The 15,957-nt window shown below is 42.0% G+C and overlaps 1 protein-coding gene across 27 annotated transcripts in view; it reads right to left on the reverse strand.

Annotated features, from left to right (window-relative positions):
- NRXN1 (neurexin 1) overlaps nt 1–15,957 on the reverse strand; it is a 947,796-nt gene that overhangs the window by 432,541 nt on the left and 499,298 nt on the right. For all 27 annotated transcript variants that reach the window (XM_060273115.1, XM_060273114.1, XM_060273113.1 and 24 more), the window contains one exon: nt 15,817–15,936. In XM_060273115.1, coding sequence (XP_060129098.1) covers nt 15,817–15,936 — 120 coding nt within the window. The remainder of the gene's footprint in view (nt 1–15,816; nt 15,937–15,957) is intronic.

The raw sequence follows: 15,957 nt of genomic DNA on the forward strand, positions 1-15,957 counted from the left end.
CATCCTTATCTTCTCCCAACACCTCCCAACACTTCTGTTCACCTGACTCTGAGCTGTGACCTTCCTCAACAAACCACTGCTGTAATTCAATACTTCCTTCCTCTTTTCTGGAAGCTTCAGGAAGAGAAGGGGGAGCAATCTCCACCATTCCTCCTCAATATCATCCCCTTCAGCCCAGACCCTGACAATCCCTGACCATTGGGCTATGCTGCCTGGGTCTGATGAAAGCTGGATTCCAGGAACATTATGGAAGGCACCATGTTGGCTGCCCCTGCCTTAAATCATGTGTTCCTCCGTGTCTTCTGGCGCTTTTCTTTCTTGCAGGAAAGAACCTTGGGGATTTCCCTGCCTTTGCATGCAAAAAAAAAGCTGCATTGGATCTGACTATGTTTTTTTAACGTGGCTTATTCATCTCCAACTATGTTAGCCCTAAACCTCCACAGGTGTCACCCACTACCACCACCCACTCTTTGATCTTTCTATTTTTTTATTTTTATTTTTAAGTACTATTTTTTCACAAATTCCCTGCCAATTGCAGCATTATAAAAGATGGGCGACTAATGATCAATTTCTGAAAGATTACCGAGCTTAAATCCTCAAGACAAGACAGAATGGTATGAAGCATGTAATTTTATCCCTGGGACATCCATTTTATGTCATTAAAGCACACTATATAAAAGTAACAAGTATACTGTAACAGCAGTTATTTTGCCGAGCACAAAGCTTACAGAATTTTAAAGAGAGCAGGAAAAAGTACAAATGCCACACTATGAAACTCTTTATCATGTGGGGGCAGGGGGGGGGATCCAAGATACAAAAACCAAACAAACCTCAAACAGTCTTTCATTTAGTGGTTAACAATCCTCCCTGCCCTTAACAGAGTTTGGTACTTGCCAACAGACTGTTAGCATGCCAACTATTAGCACAACTTCCTAGGTGGGGTTGGCAGTAGATCTGTGCACAAATAAACGAGAAGCCGAACAGGATTTAATGGTGGAATTTTTCAAACATGTTCAATGGATACTGTGCCCTGGGGATAGTCACATGTGAGTGCCTTTGAAAAGAAAGCTTTCTGTGACGGTTGGTAGCATCTCATCAATTCAGCAATGGGCTTTTCTACAGAGCTCATTGCTGCTTGGTGTTGTTCTGCGCACAGAATAATTAAACAGGGATTCATTTACAAGCCTAGCGAAGGTATTAGCAGAGAGTCTAAGGTATGCCTTGGGAGAGTTCCACAGTCAGGGCGCAGCCACCAAAAAGGCCCTGCCAATGCACCTTCCTCAGAAGGTGACTGGAACTGAGTCACAGGCTCATGCATAAATATGTGGGACCTCAAATACAATGGGATCAAGTCCTTTAGGGCTTTGCAGATAATAATCTGCACCTTGAATCAGGCATGGGAATATTAATAAGGACGTCATTTACTACATCTATTGGTAGGGGATCTGTGGCCCTCCAGATGTTCCCATCATACCCTGCCATTGGTCATGCTGGCTGGTACAAAGGAATCCTACAGTGTCTTGGCAACCATAGGTTCCTCACCCCAGGTCTAGCTCAAGACTTGTCAACATATGTGGACAATAAACGGGAAGTTAAATGGTGCATGTGACACAGGGAATGGTCAAAATCTGGTGGGAATGTTGACACTCTCTTGAGAACATTGACACTTCCAGATTCAATCGGTGAGCATTTGAAAACCAGCATTTATTGCCCTTCCTTTTGAACGCACATATGCAATTGCAGGTAATCGCATTTCGGTGTTGTTCAACATTCACCGGTGGACACAACCCTGAGCTCAGGTGTGACACAGAATGGGCAACAGGTAAATGCAAGCATTTGCCACTCTTCCCTGTAATGCATACTTATGAACTCTAAGAGCCAAAACTCAGTTTTCAGAGAGCAGCTTTGAACTTCCTAAACCCAGAGGAGAGGAAGCACAGCTGAGCTCAGCTTTCTGTCACTACAACTGTTTTGAATCCCCAAGCTGAGAAGGCTTAGCTCTTCTTAGGGAGCTGGGTATGTTTAGCCTGGAGAAGAGAAGGTTAAGGGGTGATATGATAGCCATGTTCAAATATATAAAAGGATGGCATATAGAGGAGGGAGAAAGGTTGTTTTCTGCTGCTCCAGAGAAGCGGACACGGAGTAATGGATTCAAGCTACAAGAAAGAAGATTCCACCTAAACATTAGGAAGAACTTCCTGACAGTAAGAGCTGTTCGGCAGTGGAATTTGCTACCAAGGAGTGTGGTAGAGTCTCCTTCTTTGGAGGTCTTTAAGCAGAGGCTTGACAGGCATATGTCAAGAATGCTTTGATGGTGTTTCCTGCTCGGCAGGGGGTTGGACTGGATGGCCCTTGTGGTCTCTTCCAACTCTACGATTCTATGATTCTATGATTCCTCCCACAGGCAAGTGCATCTTTTGCCACCACATCTGTACCCACTTCCCTACTAGACTTGCCCTACCATGCCTCCTGCAGGACGCTGCCTAGATTTCTGTTGAAACTCTAGATCTTAAACAGAAAAGTTCAAATGTTCCTTATTACTCCTTTGAATGCCTTTTTGAGGCCTCAAGTATTTATTTCAATTAACTTTCTTTTCTTTCTATTTTTTGATCATGAATACTCCACTGCACCCAGTGCTTCCTAATTTGGTCATAGGCATCTGAAACAATCTCTCCTTAGTGTGGGGATGGAGGTGGGTGAAGTGGAAATGGCGTGGGGCGTAGAGAGGGAGATCCTGCTAAGAATGTCAATGCCAAGACCTGCCATTCAGGTTACAATTGGCTCTAATTGGCAATCCTAAAACTGTAGAATTCTAATTTACCTGCAGCTGAGTGGCATTCAGAAAAAGTAAGAAATGATTCCCTGCCTTTGAAAAATAATAATAATCAAGAAATTGCTTCCAGTCTGCTCCTTGCAACCTCAAGGTTCATTGTGAAAGCATGGGGTGAGGAAATAGGTTTTTTGCTTTTGTTTTTTGAAAGTCTCTCTCTCTGCCCCCCACAAATCTGCAGTGTGTAACTACCATGCCTAAATTCAGATTTTCAGGCTTACACCGAGCTGACACATTTGTTTATGTGATTAGGTGCTTTATAACCTGTTACCAGAAAGCATAAATATTAATGGACAGCAGTTATCCCACACGACTGAAACAGATTCTTCTGAGAGCACCTAGCACTTCTCAGAAAACAGGAGCATTAAAAGTTAATCAGTCCATACTGGACATTTCTAATGCATTTCAAACAAGAGTTATTTGGGTGTTGTCATGTGTCAATAGCAATCAGGATGCACTTTCTCTGAAAAGGAACATGAAGATTGCCCTGTTAGATCAGATGAAATGTTTGTCCAGGGCAGCACCAAATGTGACCTGGGGATTTATTTTCACTGGGCTGGTCTCAAGTAAGGGATGAATAGGTGTCCCATTGGCAATTTCTCTTTCTGCCGGAATCCTCTGGCCTTCCTATGCGGAATGACTGGCTTCTGGTTGGCCATTTGAGACTGTGCAGTTCCCGGCCGTTCAGAGAATTTTACGACGCTTTGCGCAGAAATTTAAGCACATGTCTTTAAAGATTCCTTAAGAGTTTTATGACTGCCGCAAGATTTATGGGGGACGTTGGAGTGAAAAGCACACACGGCGGCTTTCTCAACAAAACGCTGGAGTGGATTACTGCGGCTTCCCTTTGTGCCTTGGCAGCAAGACAATCAAGACCAGAATTACAGGCTGGCTGCCACCTGCCAGCTCAGAGAACTAAACCATGTGTGGTGGCTGCATACAAAAACAAGGGAGTCTTGCACCGAAAAAAAGTAAATGAGTGTTAAGGCACAGGAACTCCCCCACCCCTGGGACAGTCCATCCTAAGCCAGGCTCTTTCCCCCATGTTCCAAGTGAGTGAACTTTCACCATGGTATATTTTAACTGGCTCAGAAACACACACACACACACACCCTGCCCAGTCAGCCTAACCCAACAGCTTAGATGAACGCTGGATGAGAAGGCAAGGTGCCTAACCTGAGCAGGCTAGCATGAAATCCCAGCCTGGGATTTCTATATGGTTTCTCTCAAAGCAATCAATACACTCCTTCTACCGACAAGAAAACAAAAGCAGGGGCGGAATATGGTCGTGCCAGCAGCGTTCTATGTGAGGGGTTTTTTTATAAAAAAAAAATGATGCCGAAAGATAGGTGCAGAAGATAGGTTTTTGATGGCAGCACTGGAGACCTCTCTTGGCTTATAGGTCACTTGCTCAGGTTTGGGAACACAAGAAGTTTCCTTACACCAGGTCAAGATATTGGTCCATCTCCCTCAGTATTGTCGACCCTGACTGTCACGAGAACCTTAATTCCACACAGAAATGCAATTCAGGAGGTACTCAACTTGGTTGCATGCCACAAAATCTCTGAGGGAAACGCTAGAGTGGATTATGCAATGGAATATTATGGGGCATCCCAAGTACTCCTGAAAAACAACCAGTTATGAACTGAAACACAGGCGCAGGAAACAGCTCCGCCCCCATTGCTGTCTCCCTGCTGGACACCCCCTTGAATACTTATCACAGGACACAGAATTAATGGGGAACTGCACAGGGAACACTTCCCACGATGCTGCTGTTCTGCTTGTTTTTGTGCTTCAGGCTTTTTGCGGTAAATATTATTTGGAGGCCAACAGTTGGTACGTTGCTGCTGCTCCGCCAGAATTTGTTTATGGCTGTAATTTATTTTTATATGGTGCTTTATTGTTTCAATACTTATTGTACGGGGTATGTGTTTTTATGGGATTGTTTTGTTGCCCACCCTGGGATGCAAATGGATAAAGGATAACAGCAACTACTCCAAAGTAAGTCCCAAATGCATCCAGTGGGGTTTGAGCACAAGAAAGATAACATCTTAAGCCAGTTTCCGGCAATTTGGATCAACAGTGCTAGACACAGATTAGGCAAATGTGCTGCCATGAATTTGTGCTCCAGTAATTTGTACAAGCGTTGATAGACTCTGTCACCCACTCTGTTGTCTGACATATTGCATGTCTTGCAGGAATAAAGGCTAATCTTCCCTGAAAATGTTGTCCCTCAGCCCTGTGTATTTGTCGAGTTTGCAAAGGAAACAGAAAAAAAATCTTTTTTTTGAAGTAGGCTGGTTATCCCAGCAAAGCTGCATTAAGTAGCTCAAATTAAATATCTGTACTAATAGTAGGTTTCAGCAGTGAGTCAGGGCCGTCAGAAGGAGAAAGGCTTTAGGATACAATCATGGCGTGGCGGGGTGGAGAAAGAAATGGAATTCCGCTTACTGTCTTAAAGCTCTTTCGTGTAACTGGTAGGCAAAATGCCTAGGATTCATTGGCACAGAAATTAAAATTGCTTACAAATTTGAAGTGCAAACTATCTGGATTTGATCTGCCACACCGCTACTGATTTAGTCAAGCCAAAACATTTTTCTTCTGGTGCTTCTCCATTATTCCTGGTAGCACATTCAATTATGGAGATACTATCATTTTGAATATATATTTTTCTGCCATAAAGCCTCTCTCCCTTAGGGATTTATAGAAAGAGGGCTATTAAATGTGCCATCCTCTTTTTCTACTCTTTTCTCTCTCTCTTTTCCCAAAAAGGAAAAAAAAAATGTAAAAGCTGAACAGATCCAGGGAGTAAATTTTACGATGCAAAGAAGTGATATTTTTTATTCCCAAGGAAATGACAAATGGCAAAAGATCGAGACAAATAGAATATTCATCTCATGCATGTCAATAGAACTAACTTCGATGAAGGGCAGGTATGGAGAACAGGCCTGGAATTTAAGGTTGTTTATTCTGCCACAAGGGGAGAAGAAAGTTATTCAAGTCAAGAAAGAGAAATGGCAAAAGCTTTCTCTACTGACAGGTAGGTAGCCGTGTTGCTCTGTCATAGTCGAAACAAAATTTAAAAAAATCCTTCCAGTAGCGCCTTAGAGACCAACTAAGTTTGTCATTGGTATGAGCTTTCGTGTGCATGCACACTTCTTCAGATACACTGTATTTTTATATTTTTTTAGATTTCTCACACATACTCTGTGTGTAGTAGTAGTAGTAGGTCTGAGCATGTCATGATGTATCTGAAGAAGTGTGCATGCACACGAAAACTCATACCAATGACAAACTGAGTTGGTCTCTAAGGTGCTACTGGAAGGAATATATTATTTTTACTTTCTCTACTGGTTTGCAATAACAGTGAAAAAAGCATTAGAAAATATTCTAGCAAATTCCATACTAGGATTTATTAGGAAAGGGATTGAAAATAAAGTGACCTGCATCATAGAACACCTTTATAAAAAAATAAAATAATCTGTGCTGTGTGGCCGGAGTGTACAACTCTGTGCACCCTATTGCAAAATGGTTATCACAGAAATGGAGAAGGTGCCCCAAAGGGCCCCCAAAAGGATTTAGAGGTTAGAGGACCTTCCCTAGGAAAAGCTAAATTGTTTTCAATTACAGTGGTACCTCGGTTTAAGTACACAATTGGTTCCGGAAGTCTGTACTTAACCTGAAGCGTACTTAACCTGAAGTGAACTTTCCCACTGAAAAATAATGGAAAGTGGATTAATCCGTTCCAGACGGTCCACAGAGTACTTAAACTGAAGTGTACTTAACCTGAAGCAAACTTTCCCATTGAAAGTAATGGAAAGTGGATTAATCCGTTCCAGACGGGTCCGCAGAGTACTTAAACTGAAAGTACTCAAACCGTAGCATATTTAAAGTTATGTCTGTAAAAGAGTGGGGGAGATGACAAAGGAGGGGGGAGAAGGTATCTATTCTCACAGTGTCCAGCCATATGCCTATGGGACGCCCCAAGTACAACAGCAGCCTCCAGCAATTCTTAAAAAAAAAACACCCTGTTTTTAAAAAAGGCTGTGCAATGGCATAGCTGCCAAGTTTTCCCTTTTCTCGTGAGGAAGCCTATTCAGCATAAGGGAAAATCCCTTTAAAAAAGGGATAACTTGGCAGCTATGGCAATGGTGAATTACATGGCACACATCTAGAGTGGCCCTCAGATGCAGGGTTGCCATGGACAATCAAACAGGTGCTGAAAGGCAACTTTAAAGTAGGGCTGTTGCCTCTATGCCACACTTCCTGGGGGCATCTTGTCAGTCCCTGTAGGGGATTGGATCCAAGCTTAAATGGATCCCTGCATGCAGTGGCATAGGGTGGGTTGCTGGGACCCGGGCCGGGGCAAGTGCTTGTGCCCCAGGTGGACTACAGATCTGGGATGGAGGAACTCACCCCAGCCCCAAAGGCCTGGCTCAGGCACAGCTTGCTCTCCCACAGCTTCGGAAGATGGCAGGAGCTCAGCCACATGGCCTTGATGAGGGAGCCTATCGTGAAAGCAACTGGTTTCAACCCTCCCAGACATTTGTGTCTCGGGCCACCATCCCTCTGTTAGGTTTTTCCTTTAAGACTGATGTGGTCAATGGTGCTACACAGAGATGTGTGTTTGTAACCTTGTTCTGAATGATGGCACACCTGTGAGCTTTTGCTAATTTGAATAATTGAAGGTAGAGTTTGCTTACTGTAATGTGATTGGGTAATTGACTATTTTGAATTCTGTATTTAAGCAAATGGTTCATGGGTGTGGTGGTGGTGATGTATTGTGAAATGAGAGGAAAGGAGTAGAGGAGTGTGTTGTATATAATTGTAAATAAAAGCAAGCAAAGATACTGAAGACGACTTTGTTATTTCGTCGACCCTGCCGCTGTTGCCACTCAGTTGGTGCGTATTTTGCCCAACACCCTCTGCCCCCCCCATGCCTGCAGGGCCCCTGAAAAGGCTGGGATGTCATAAGCCAAACAATGTCTAAATGCAATTGGGACAGAACCACCAAAATAATCTTCATAAATATTTGGGAATTTGTTCTCTCCAGATATGTAATGGAAAGGTTTCTTATTTTTTTTTAAAAAAATAATTAAGATTTCTCACACATACTCTGTGTGTAGTAGTAGTACTGTAGTAGGTCTGAGTATGTCATGATTTAAAAACAAAAACAAAAAGTAAACCATAATAAGACCCCAAGTCCAGTTTAATCATTCTTATGATTCCCTGCAGAGGATGAGAGAAAATGATGTTGTTATTTTTGTCCAACAGCCTTTTTCCTTTTACCAGTTTGGTGCAATAGAGCACTCACTCCGAGCCTAGCCCATGATTCCAGTTACATAATTACCGCCTCTTGAGAAACCACCACAATTACTGCAAAGCTATTCTTGCCAATCTGGAGCTTCACAAATCATGAAGCTCCGCTGAGACTAGATGCACATCAGACACAAATGCCCTTCAAGAACACTTAGGGAGGGACTGTGTGTAGGATCATTTGATAAATAAAAAAAATATCATTACTGAAAGAAACACCAATCAGAGAGTGATGGAAATGAACGCTAGCTAAATAATGCCTAAGAGAAGAATGCAATAAGCTGCCTTATACCACCTCGGTCTGTTTGCCTCTTCAGTTTGATATTGTCTACTCTAGCCTGACTGACAGAGGTCTTTCCTACATCCTGCTAGCCACTCACTTCTCAAGTCACTTTGGTCCAGATTTTGTGAAAAAATAGCAGCACAACAGCAGCAGCAGCAGCAACAACAACAACCCTTTTGGTGAACATGCCAGGGATTCAACCTGTGTCCCTCTGAATGCATTCTGCTTCTGAGCGATGGTTTGTTCCCTGGAGAGATGGGGCGGTCCAAACCAGCCTACGATCAGGTTCTCTAAACAGAGAGCTTTCCCATCTAGATTTCATGTTGACTAGTTATACTGCACTTAGTAATGAATCAAATACGTTCTGCTATGACTCACTATTTGAGCGACCTGACAAACCCTTCACAAAGAAGGGCCTTCACACTTGTCCGCTTCCATTCCATTCCCACAGCATTTTTACAGGGTGCATTTTCCTACACTCCCCCCGATCTCCGACTCTGCCCATGCAACAAGGGAAAGATAGAGGATTTTATCCATTTTTTCTTTTACTGCAATAAGACCAAGGCTCCTCATACTAATTCCTTTGCTTATCGCCTTGGAAGATGACCGCATGAAATTTCTATTGGTGGATGCTAACCCCAGGGTTATCCGTGGAGTGGCCATTTATATCTTGCAGGCCCTGAAACTCAGAGCTCTCTCAACTGGCTAATTCTCTCTAGACACAGATTTCACTAAACATTCTCCAATGGACAAAACACACATGATGCATCCTAGTTTTTACCAAATTCTGTTTTATATCGCATGTTTTTATATCCGATGTTTTGTAAGTGTTTTTGATACATGCTCTGTATAATAGCGGTAGGTTACTGCTAGGATTTTTTATGTTTTATGTGTTATGTGCTATGGCCAACCGGCTAATGCAATAATTTTTTTGATTTGATTTGATTTGAATACGTTCTGAGATACCCAAAGAAATTCTTTCCTTTATTATTTTTCCTTAACCTATCCCAGGGTAAGCCTTTACCCTGAAAATTCATTTTAAGGGAGTTTGTGCAGTTTCCCTGTAGACTGCTCTGTACATCTATAAGCTGAATGAAGGATTTTATTTTCTATGTGGTAGCCAACTACAGTGGTACCTCTACTTACGAATAACTCTACTTACGAATGTTTCTACTTACGAATGGAGCTCCGCCCGCCATCTTGGATGCGGTTTAGATAGGATTTTTTCTACTTACGAATTTTTAGATAGGGATGCTTCTACTTACGATTTTTTTCTCCCAATGCATTCCTATGGGATTCGACTTACAATTTTTTTCGACTTACAAATGTGCGTTCGGAACGCATTAAATTCGTAAGTAGAGGTACCACTGTAACTTGTTCTGTCAGCGCAAGGATTTCCACTTGCACGATGGACTCTGTTCTGTTCCCCCAACCCTCCTGAGCAGATTTTGGGAAGGTGTGGAGCGCATGAGGGAAGAACATTCCATCACACTAATGTAAATCCTTGAGCTGATGGAACGAGTTAGTTGGAAACTGCCCATGGAAGTTGATCACAAATCAGTGGTGGGCACATGTTGCATTGCATAGTACATGCCAGTCATCTTATTAATCCTCTCTGCAGATCTTCTGCCTCCACATAAAAGCATAAGGAAAACCTGCTGGATCAGGCCAATGGCCCACCCAGTCCAGCAATCTATTCTCTCAGTGGCCAACTGGATGCTTGTGTGAAGCCCACAAGCAGGATTCGAGCACAAGAGCACTCTCCCCTCTGGTGGTTTCCAGCAACTGGTATTGAAAAACAATGCTGCCTCCAACTGTGGATGTAGGACACAGCCACCATGGCTAGCAGCCATCAATAGCCCTTTCCCTCATTCATGATTTTGTCTAGTCCACCTGTGTGCTAGCCCTGCCCCCATGGGTTCACTGCATGCCTTAGGACCTTGATTATGCAGGATTCAAAATTGTGCAAGGATACGAGTAAAGGCGACCCCCCCTGCTTCAGGCATTCAGCCCCCAATGCATGGCGGGAGGGAGGGAGGGTTCTCAATAAATGGCCAACACCTCACTCTCCCCCTCACATTATTCTGATTGTGTGAGGGGTGAACGACTGAAGAGGCTCTGTAAAATGAATTTAGAAGGGGAAACTGAAAGAAGAGCATATGCCCCAGAAGGCTATGTGCCCAAGACGATAAAAGAACTCATACTTGTGTAATGCACGCCCTTGCGCAAGCAGGTATGCAACATGAGATGCACAATTTGGGGAGGAATTGGCTAGGCAAACCAGCTTCTGCACATACAACAGTTTCTATGGATGCAGTCTGATACTCCTCACACAAAGATTCCGTGCATATGCTGGAGCTGTCTCTGTCAGATGGCTTCGTTAGGGGAAAATGTGAAGTAGGTGAGAGTCATGGCTGCAGTTATGTAACTGAATTCCAAGGACATGTTCTGTCAGGTGCACTACTGATTCTTGCCATTCTTTAGGGACATATGGGGGAAAGGAGCTGGATGTATGACGAACCACAAGCTCATCATGCACAAGAGAACAGTGCACTGCAATATCTGCCACAGGGTGGATATATATATATATATATATATATATATATATATATATATATATATATATATATATAAAGACATTCACATTACACACTCCCACCAAAACTCCTGATTTGCACCAATTTAAATTTAAGCACATTGGGATGAAGTCAGGCTATGTTAGATGCAAAAATTCATAATGGCAGAAGCAGTCCCATTACTTTCACTGGAACTAAGCACAAGCAACTTAGTCTGGATGGGTGGGGTACAAATAAAGTATTATTATTATTATTATTATTATTATTATTATTGATTTCATCTTCACACAGGAGAGTAGCTTCCATCTCTTTGAGAGATCTTGCCCCAGGTCTCCCATAACTCCTCTTGGTTGGCCCTAGATGTTCTAATGCAGGAGAAAGCGATGAGGCTACGCCACAATCTTGCATACAAGACTGAATCTTCGTAGGAAGTGACAGCTTTAACAACAATTGTCACTTTCCATGCCATGGTGACAAAACTTTGGGCTTGTTCACACATTACACTGGACACAGGTACTAACTGTTTCTGCACATCTGCAGGTGATCATGTAAAAGAGTGTGTAGCTGCTGATTTGCATAGTTCCAACTATTTGTGTACACTGACTGTACATTCATTGAACTTAGTACAGTATGTGAACACATCTTGAATGTTACAAATAAGACACTATGTTCCTGAATATAACAACATCTAGGAACCTTGGCACTGAAAATAAGCAGTATGAACTTCAAGATGGACTTGGGTAGATTAGAGAGGAACATTTGATAAAGAGGCTCTAATTTTGCGTCAGGATCATTTTTCAACCCTGTGCTTACAGAAAAGCTGACTGCTTTAGGGGGAGAACAGCTCAAACTACCCAAAAACCTGCTGTTACTAATACTTAGGATGTTCCTAAAGTTTCCCCCCTCTTGTTCAGAGAAGTCAGAACAGCCATCCATTTGTAAGAGTAATCATTAAGTGTCCTTTTTGCAGAGTTTCCTATATAATCCTTGTTCTCGGGAACATTTTCCCCCTACCAGTTGTCTTTGTACTGAACAATATAACACCTTCTATTAAACACCTCCTAAAAATTGCAGCCCTGCATCTACAAGTGCCTTATTATCATCAGAGAAAAGAAAAGGCAACCTCTGTGCCATCTGAGGCCAAAACAATCTTGCATTGTTTCCCTTGCAAAGAATGGGAAGTAGGACATGCCTGGTCTTTGCATTTACCAAGGTTAGCAAGTTTACAGGTGAATGCATGCTGATCAGGCTTGGTTTCACCAGGTGGTCTCCACTGGCAGTTTGCCAAGGATGCCAGGGTAAACTGCATCACTCTGGGTGCATTTTTGACCATTACAATGATGGCCTTGTTGGTGGTCTATGGAGGAAGGCTATCTGGTGTTCATGAATGGAGTTTTTTTTTTCTCCATTGATTGCCACCATCCTTTTTCTAGTAAGTCCCATGTTTTGGATCAGCTGCAGTTTGCAAGGTGGGACAGTCACTATTTTATCACAAGGAAGCAGTGTTTTGAAGTGGTTTTTTCTTTGCAAAGGACTTTGGTATGTGGTACGAAAGCTTCGTCCACTGTTGAGTCTGCTCTCCACAAGAGGAGAACCCACATTGAAAATGCCATCAACACATAAAACAAGAGAGATCCTTATACAAGCCACTGGAATGTGCAAACATGGCATTAGGGTTTAGCATCATGGTTCTGTCATATTCTGACTCTAATATTTTATGCCAAAAGAGAACATATTTTCAACCGTCTTCACATGCATATGTGAACCAACGTTATGTTTCCACACAAGTCTTTGCACAATATTTCAATGTTTTAGTTTTTTTTTACAATTAGCACTTACTCCTTTGTGCACTGAAGCATTTTCATTATCTTATATTTTTCATTATCTTATATATTTCAACCCTTGAAACAATGTAACTACGAAGCCCATGATGCAGTGTGACCACAAGAAAAGCATGCATCTATGAAAGCACCTGGGCTCTTAATTTAAAGTGACCAGCTGATCACGTTGAGTCATATAGTCAGAACCAACCAATCTTCAAATCAGCAGATTGATATGCCACATAATTTTGGCAGTCTGAACTGAGAAATTCAAAACACCGTTGAGTTGGCCTCACACATTTTTTCATGTAGGCCTATGCCAGGCAAAACGCTGGCTTTGTGAAAGACTATCACTTTGAGACAAATGCCAGCAATCTGGATGCTGAATGGCTACTTCTTAACTACAATAATTATTTTTTTATGAAATAAGTAGGTTATCATCTTTCATAAACTGCTCCCAGTCGTGTGTGTGTATAATCTCAGCACAGATCTCTCTCAACCATTACATTAACATTGTTCATGTTCATAGTTTTTGCCCATGTTCTCTGCAATGGAAATTAAGGGCAGAAATAATCCAAATCTCAGAGGGAGGAATCAAGCGGAAGCTAGAGGTGACATAAATGCCAAGCCTCCATGAATTGAGGTCACATTGGTTGACACAGTGAAAACACCAACTTGAGTACAGTAATTTGTGCAAGTCTGATGAGCTCTCTTAAGCCCAGTTTGTTGGGGAGTAAACAGAGATAAGCAATCAGGCAAGGTTCTTGTGATCCATGGATAAATACACAGGATTTCTCTATGAAATAAGTTTGCTTTTTTTAACCAGAGCTCCATCTTAAAACACCACCAGTCTCTTTTGTCCTGTTAATTCCCAGAAAATATGCTTTAGCAGCCACTAAGTCCAATCCAGCGAAATTGCTGGGTTTCTACAGTTTTTGGTGTACAAATTTCACAACATGTGTGCTTGGGGAGAAAGATCATATTGGTAAACTGGTAATGGATGCAAAACAAAATGCTAATGTCATGAAGCAGTGAGACTTCAGGGTAATTCTCAACTCCCGAGAAATACCAAATACATAGTGTGTTGGCACTGCCAAAGCAGAGAAGAAGAAGAACCCAAACCTGCTTTATGAGCTGATTAGACGTCTACACCAACAGTGCAACCCTAAGTATTTCAATGCAGAAATAAATGTCTCCGGATTCATCTGGGTTTACTTGAGTGTATGTGTGCATAGGATTGCAGCCTTAAGAAGCTAGGTTGACAACTGGTATTTAGCACCCTTCCTGGTGGCTGCTCAAGTCAATATAGTTCTTAACACCTATGCTAAGCTGCTTCTACAGCAGGGTCAGGGTGACCTCCAAACGTTGGTGAATTTCAACTCCCATCACCCCAGACTATTGGCGATGTTAGCTGTGGCCAATGAGAGTTGGAATCCAACAACATCTGGAGCGCCACAGGCCCCTCACCCCTTTTTCTATAGGTTATTTTTAAAGTGGAATATGCAATTCAAAATGATTATGATAACTCTGAGCAGGTAAATTGTGAATTCCGTATCAGAAATCTCTAAGGATCCCAACTACTACACCAATTGTGCTCCAGCGCATTATCAATGAAATTCACCTGAAATCACTTCGCAATAAAATATACTCTACAATCAGACAAATGCCAAGCAAAAAAAAAAGCAATCACTCTACATATTTATGAATAATAATAATAATATTTGTAAACTGGATTTTCTCTGACTAATGCAAAACAGAAGCATAGAGGACAATGAACTGAATTTGAAAGACAAATGAACCAAACAGAAAACTATAGAAGCCTATGTGGTTTTATTTCAAAGACTCCTTCCCAATTCACTCAGTTTCCTCTTAATAATGTGGGAATAAATTTTAGGCAGAGCTGTTATATCATCCCTTTCAGGCAAAAAGGGGTTTAAACTGCACTTAGAGATGCCTGCACTTTACAAAGGCAACAGAGCAATTTTAAGTAAAGATGACGCAGATCAGATTTCATGAGCTTATTCAAACATTCAGACAAGTTCACACTTCTTTATCTCCCCATGTAGTTGTATATAGTGGTATACCACACAAAAGGGAATATTTGTGAGAACTGAGCAATACAGACAGGGCCACTGATGGCATCGCTATGGCTGCAATTGTTGAGAAAAAGCTGCAGAAGGGTTTACGGGAACAGCCATCAGCTTCCCATATGGAGCCTTTCTCCAACTGAAGCCTCTATCACAAAATAACAGCATGATCCTCTCACCACGGTCCATTCAGATACTCTCCCACCAGGGGTTAATAAACTGAGCTTCACCATGTGGGTGAAGAGGTGGGTACTTTGGCCAAGTCATCCTACAGCACACCTCAGATGTTTCCAGAAAACCCAAAGCGATCCCTCATCTCTGCAGGGTTATATGATCGGTAAGCGATACCAGCACTTATTCAGATGACATTTAAGCAAAGTAAAAACCCTGTGTTATCACTACTTGACAGAGTATTTCATGTCTCCAAAAGCAGCTTGACGCAGGAAGGTAATGAGGGTTGTCAACTGTTTCACAGTAATTACAAGCCTTGTGATATAATGTTGCAAAATTACAATATATCTTAAGAAAATGAGAATTTCTCTCCAACCCCCCCCCAAATGTCCAATTTAAAAGAAGAGAGAGTGATTATATATATATATATATATATATATATATATATGCATAACGTGTAATATTCAAACATGTGCATTAGATGGAAATTCCAGCATCATATTATTTCCGAAGTCTCCCCACACGTCATATTCTGGTAGGCAATTCCTAATGCACTGCTTCAGTCGTGTCCTTCCTTGGAACATTTTTTTTAAAAAAATAACCTTTGCAGAGTTTGCCAGTTCAATTAACTATATGAGATTAAAATAATGCACCATTTCAGACACTTGCTCCCAATGCCTTAGAGCCTTTAAGACTTGTAGCCAGATAGAAAGAGAGTCTCTAAAGTACTCACGGTCATTACACAGCGTTCCACTGAAAGAGGTCATGCTACAGTCACAGCTGAACCCATCCCATTGCTGCAAGCAGACTCCTTGGTTTGCACACGAGTCCTCTTGACATGTCGTGCTGGGGCCTAACAAGAATACATACAGAA

The sequence above is a fragment of the Zootoca vivipara genome, chromosome 3, assembly GCF_963506605.1.
Source record: "Zootoca vivipara chromosome 3, rZooViv1.1, whole genome shotgun sequence".
Lineage (NCBI taxonomy): Eukaryota > Metazoa > Chordata > Lepidosauria > Squamata > Lacertidae > Zootoca > Zootoca vivipara.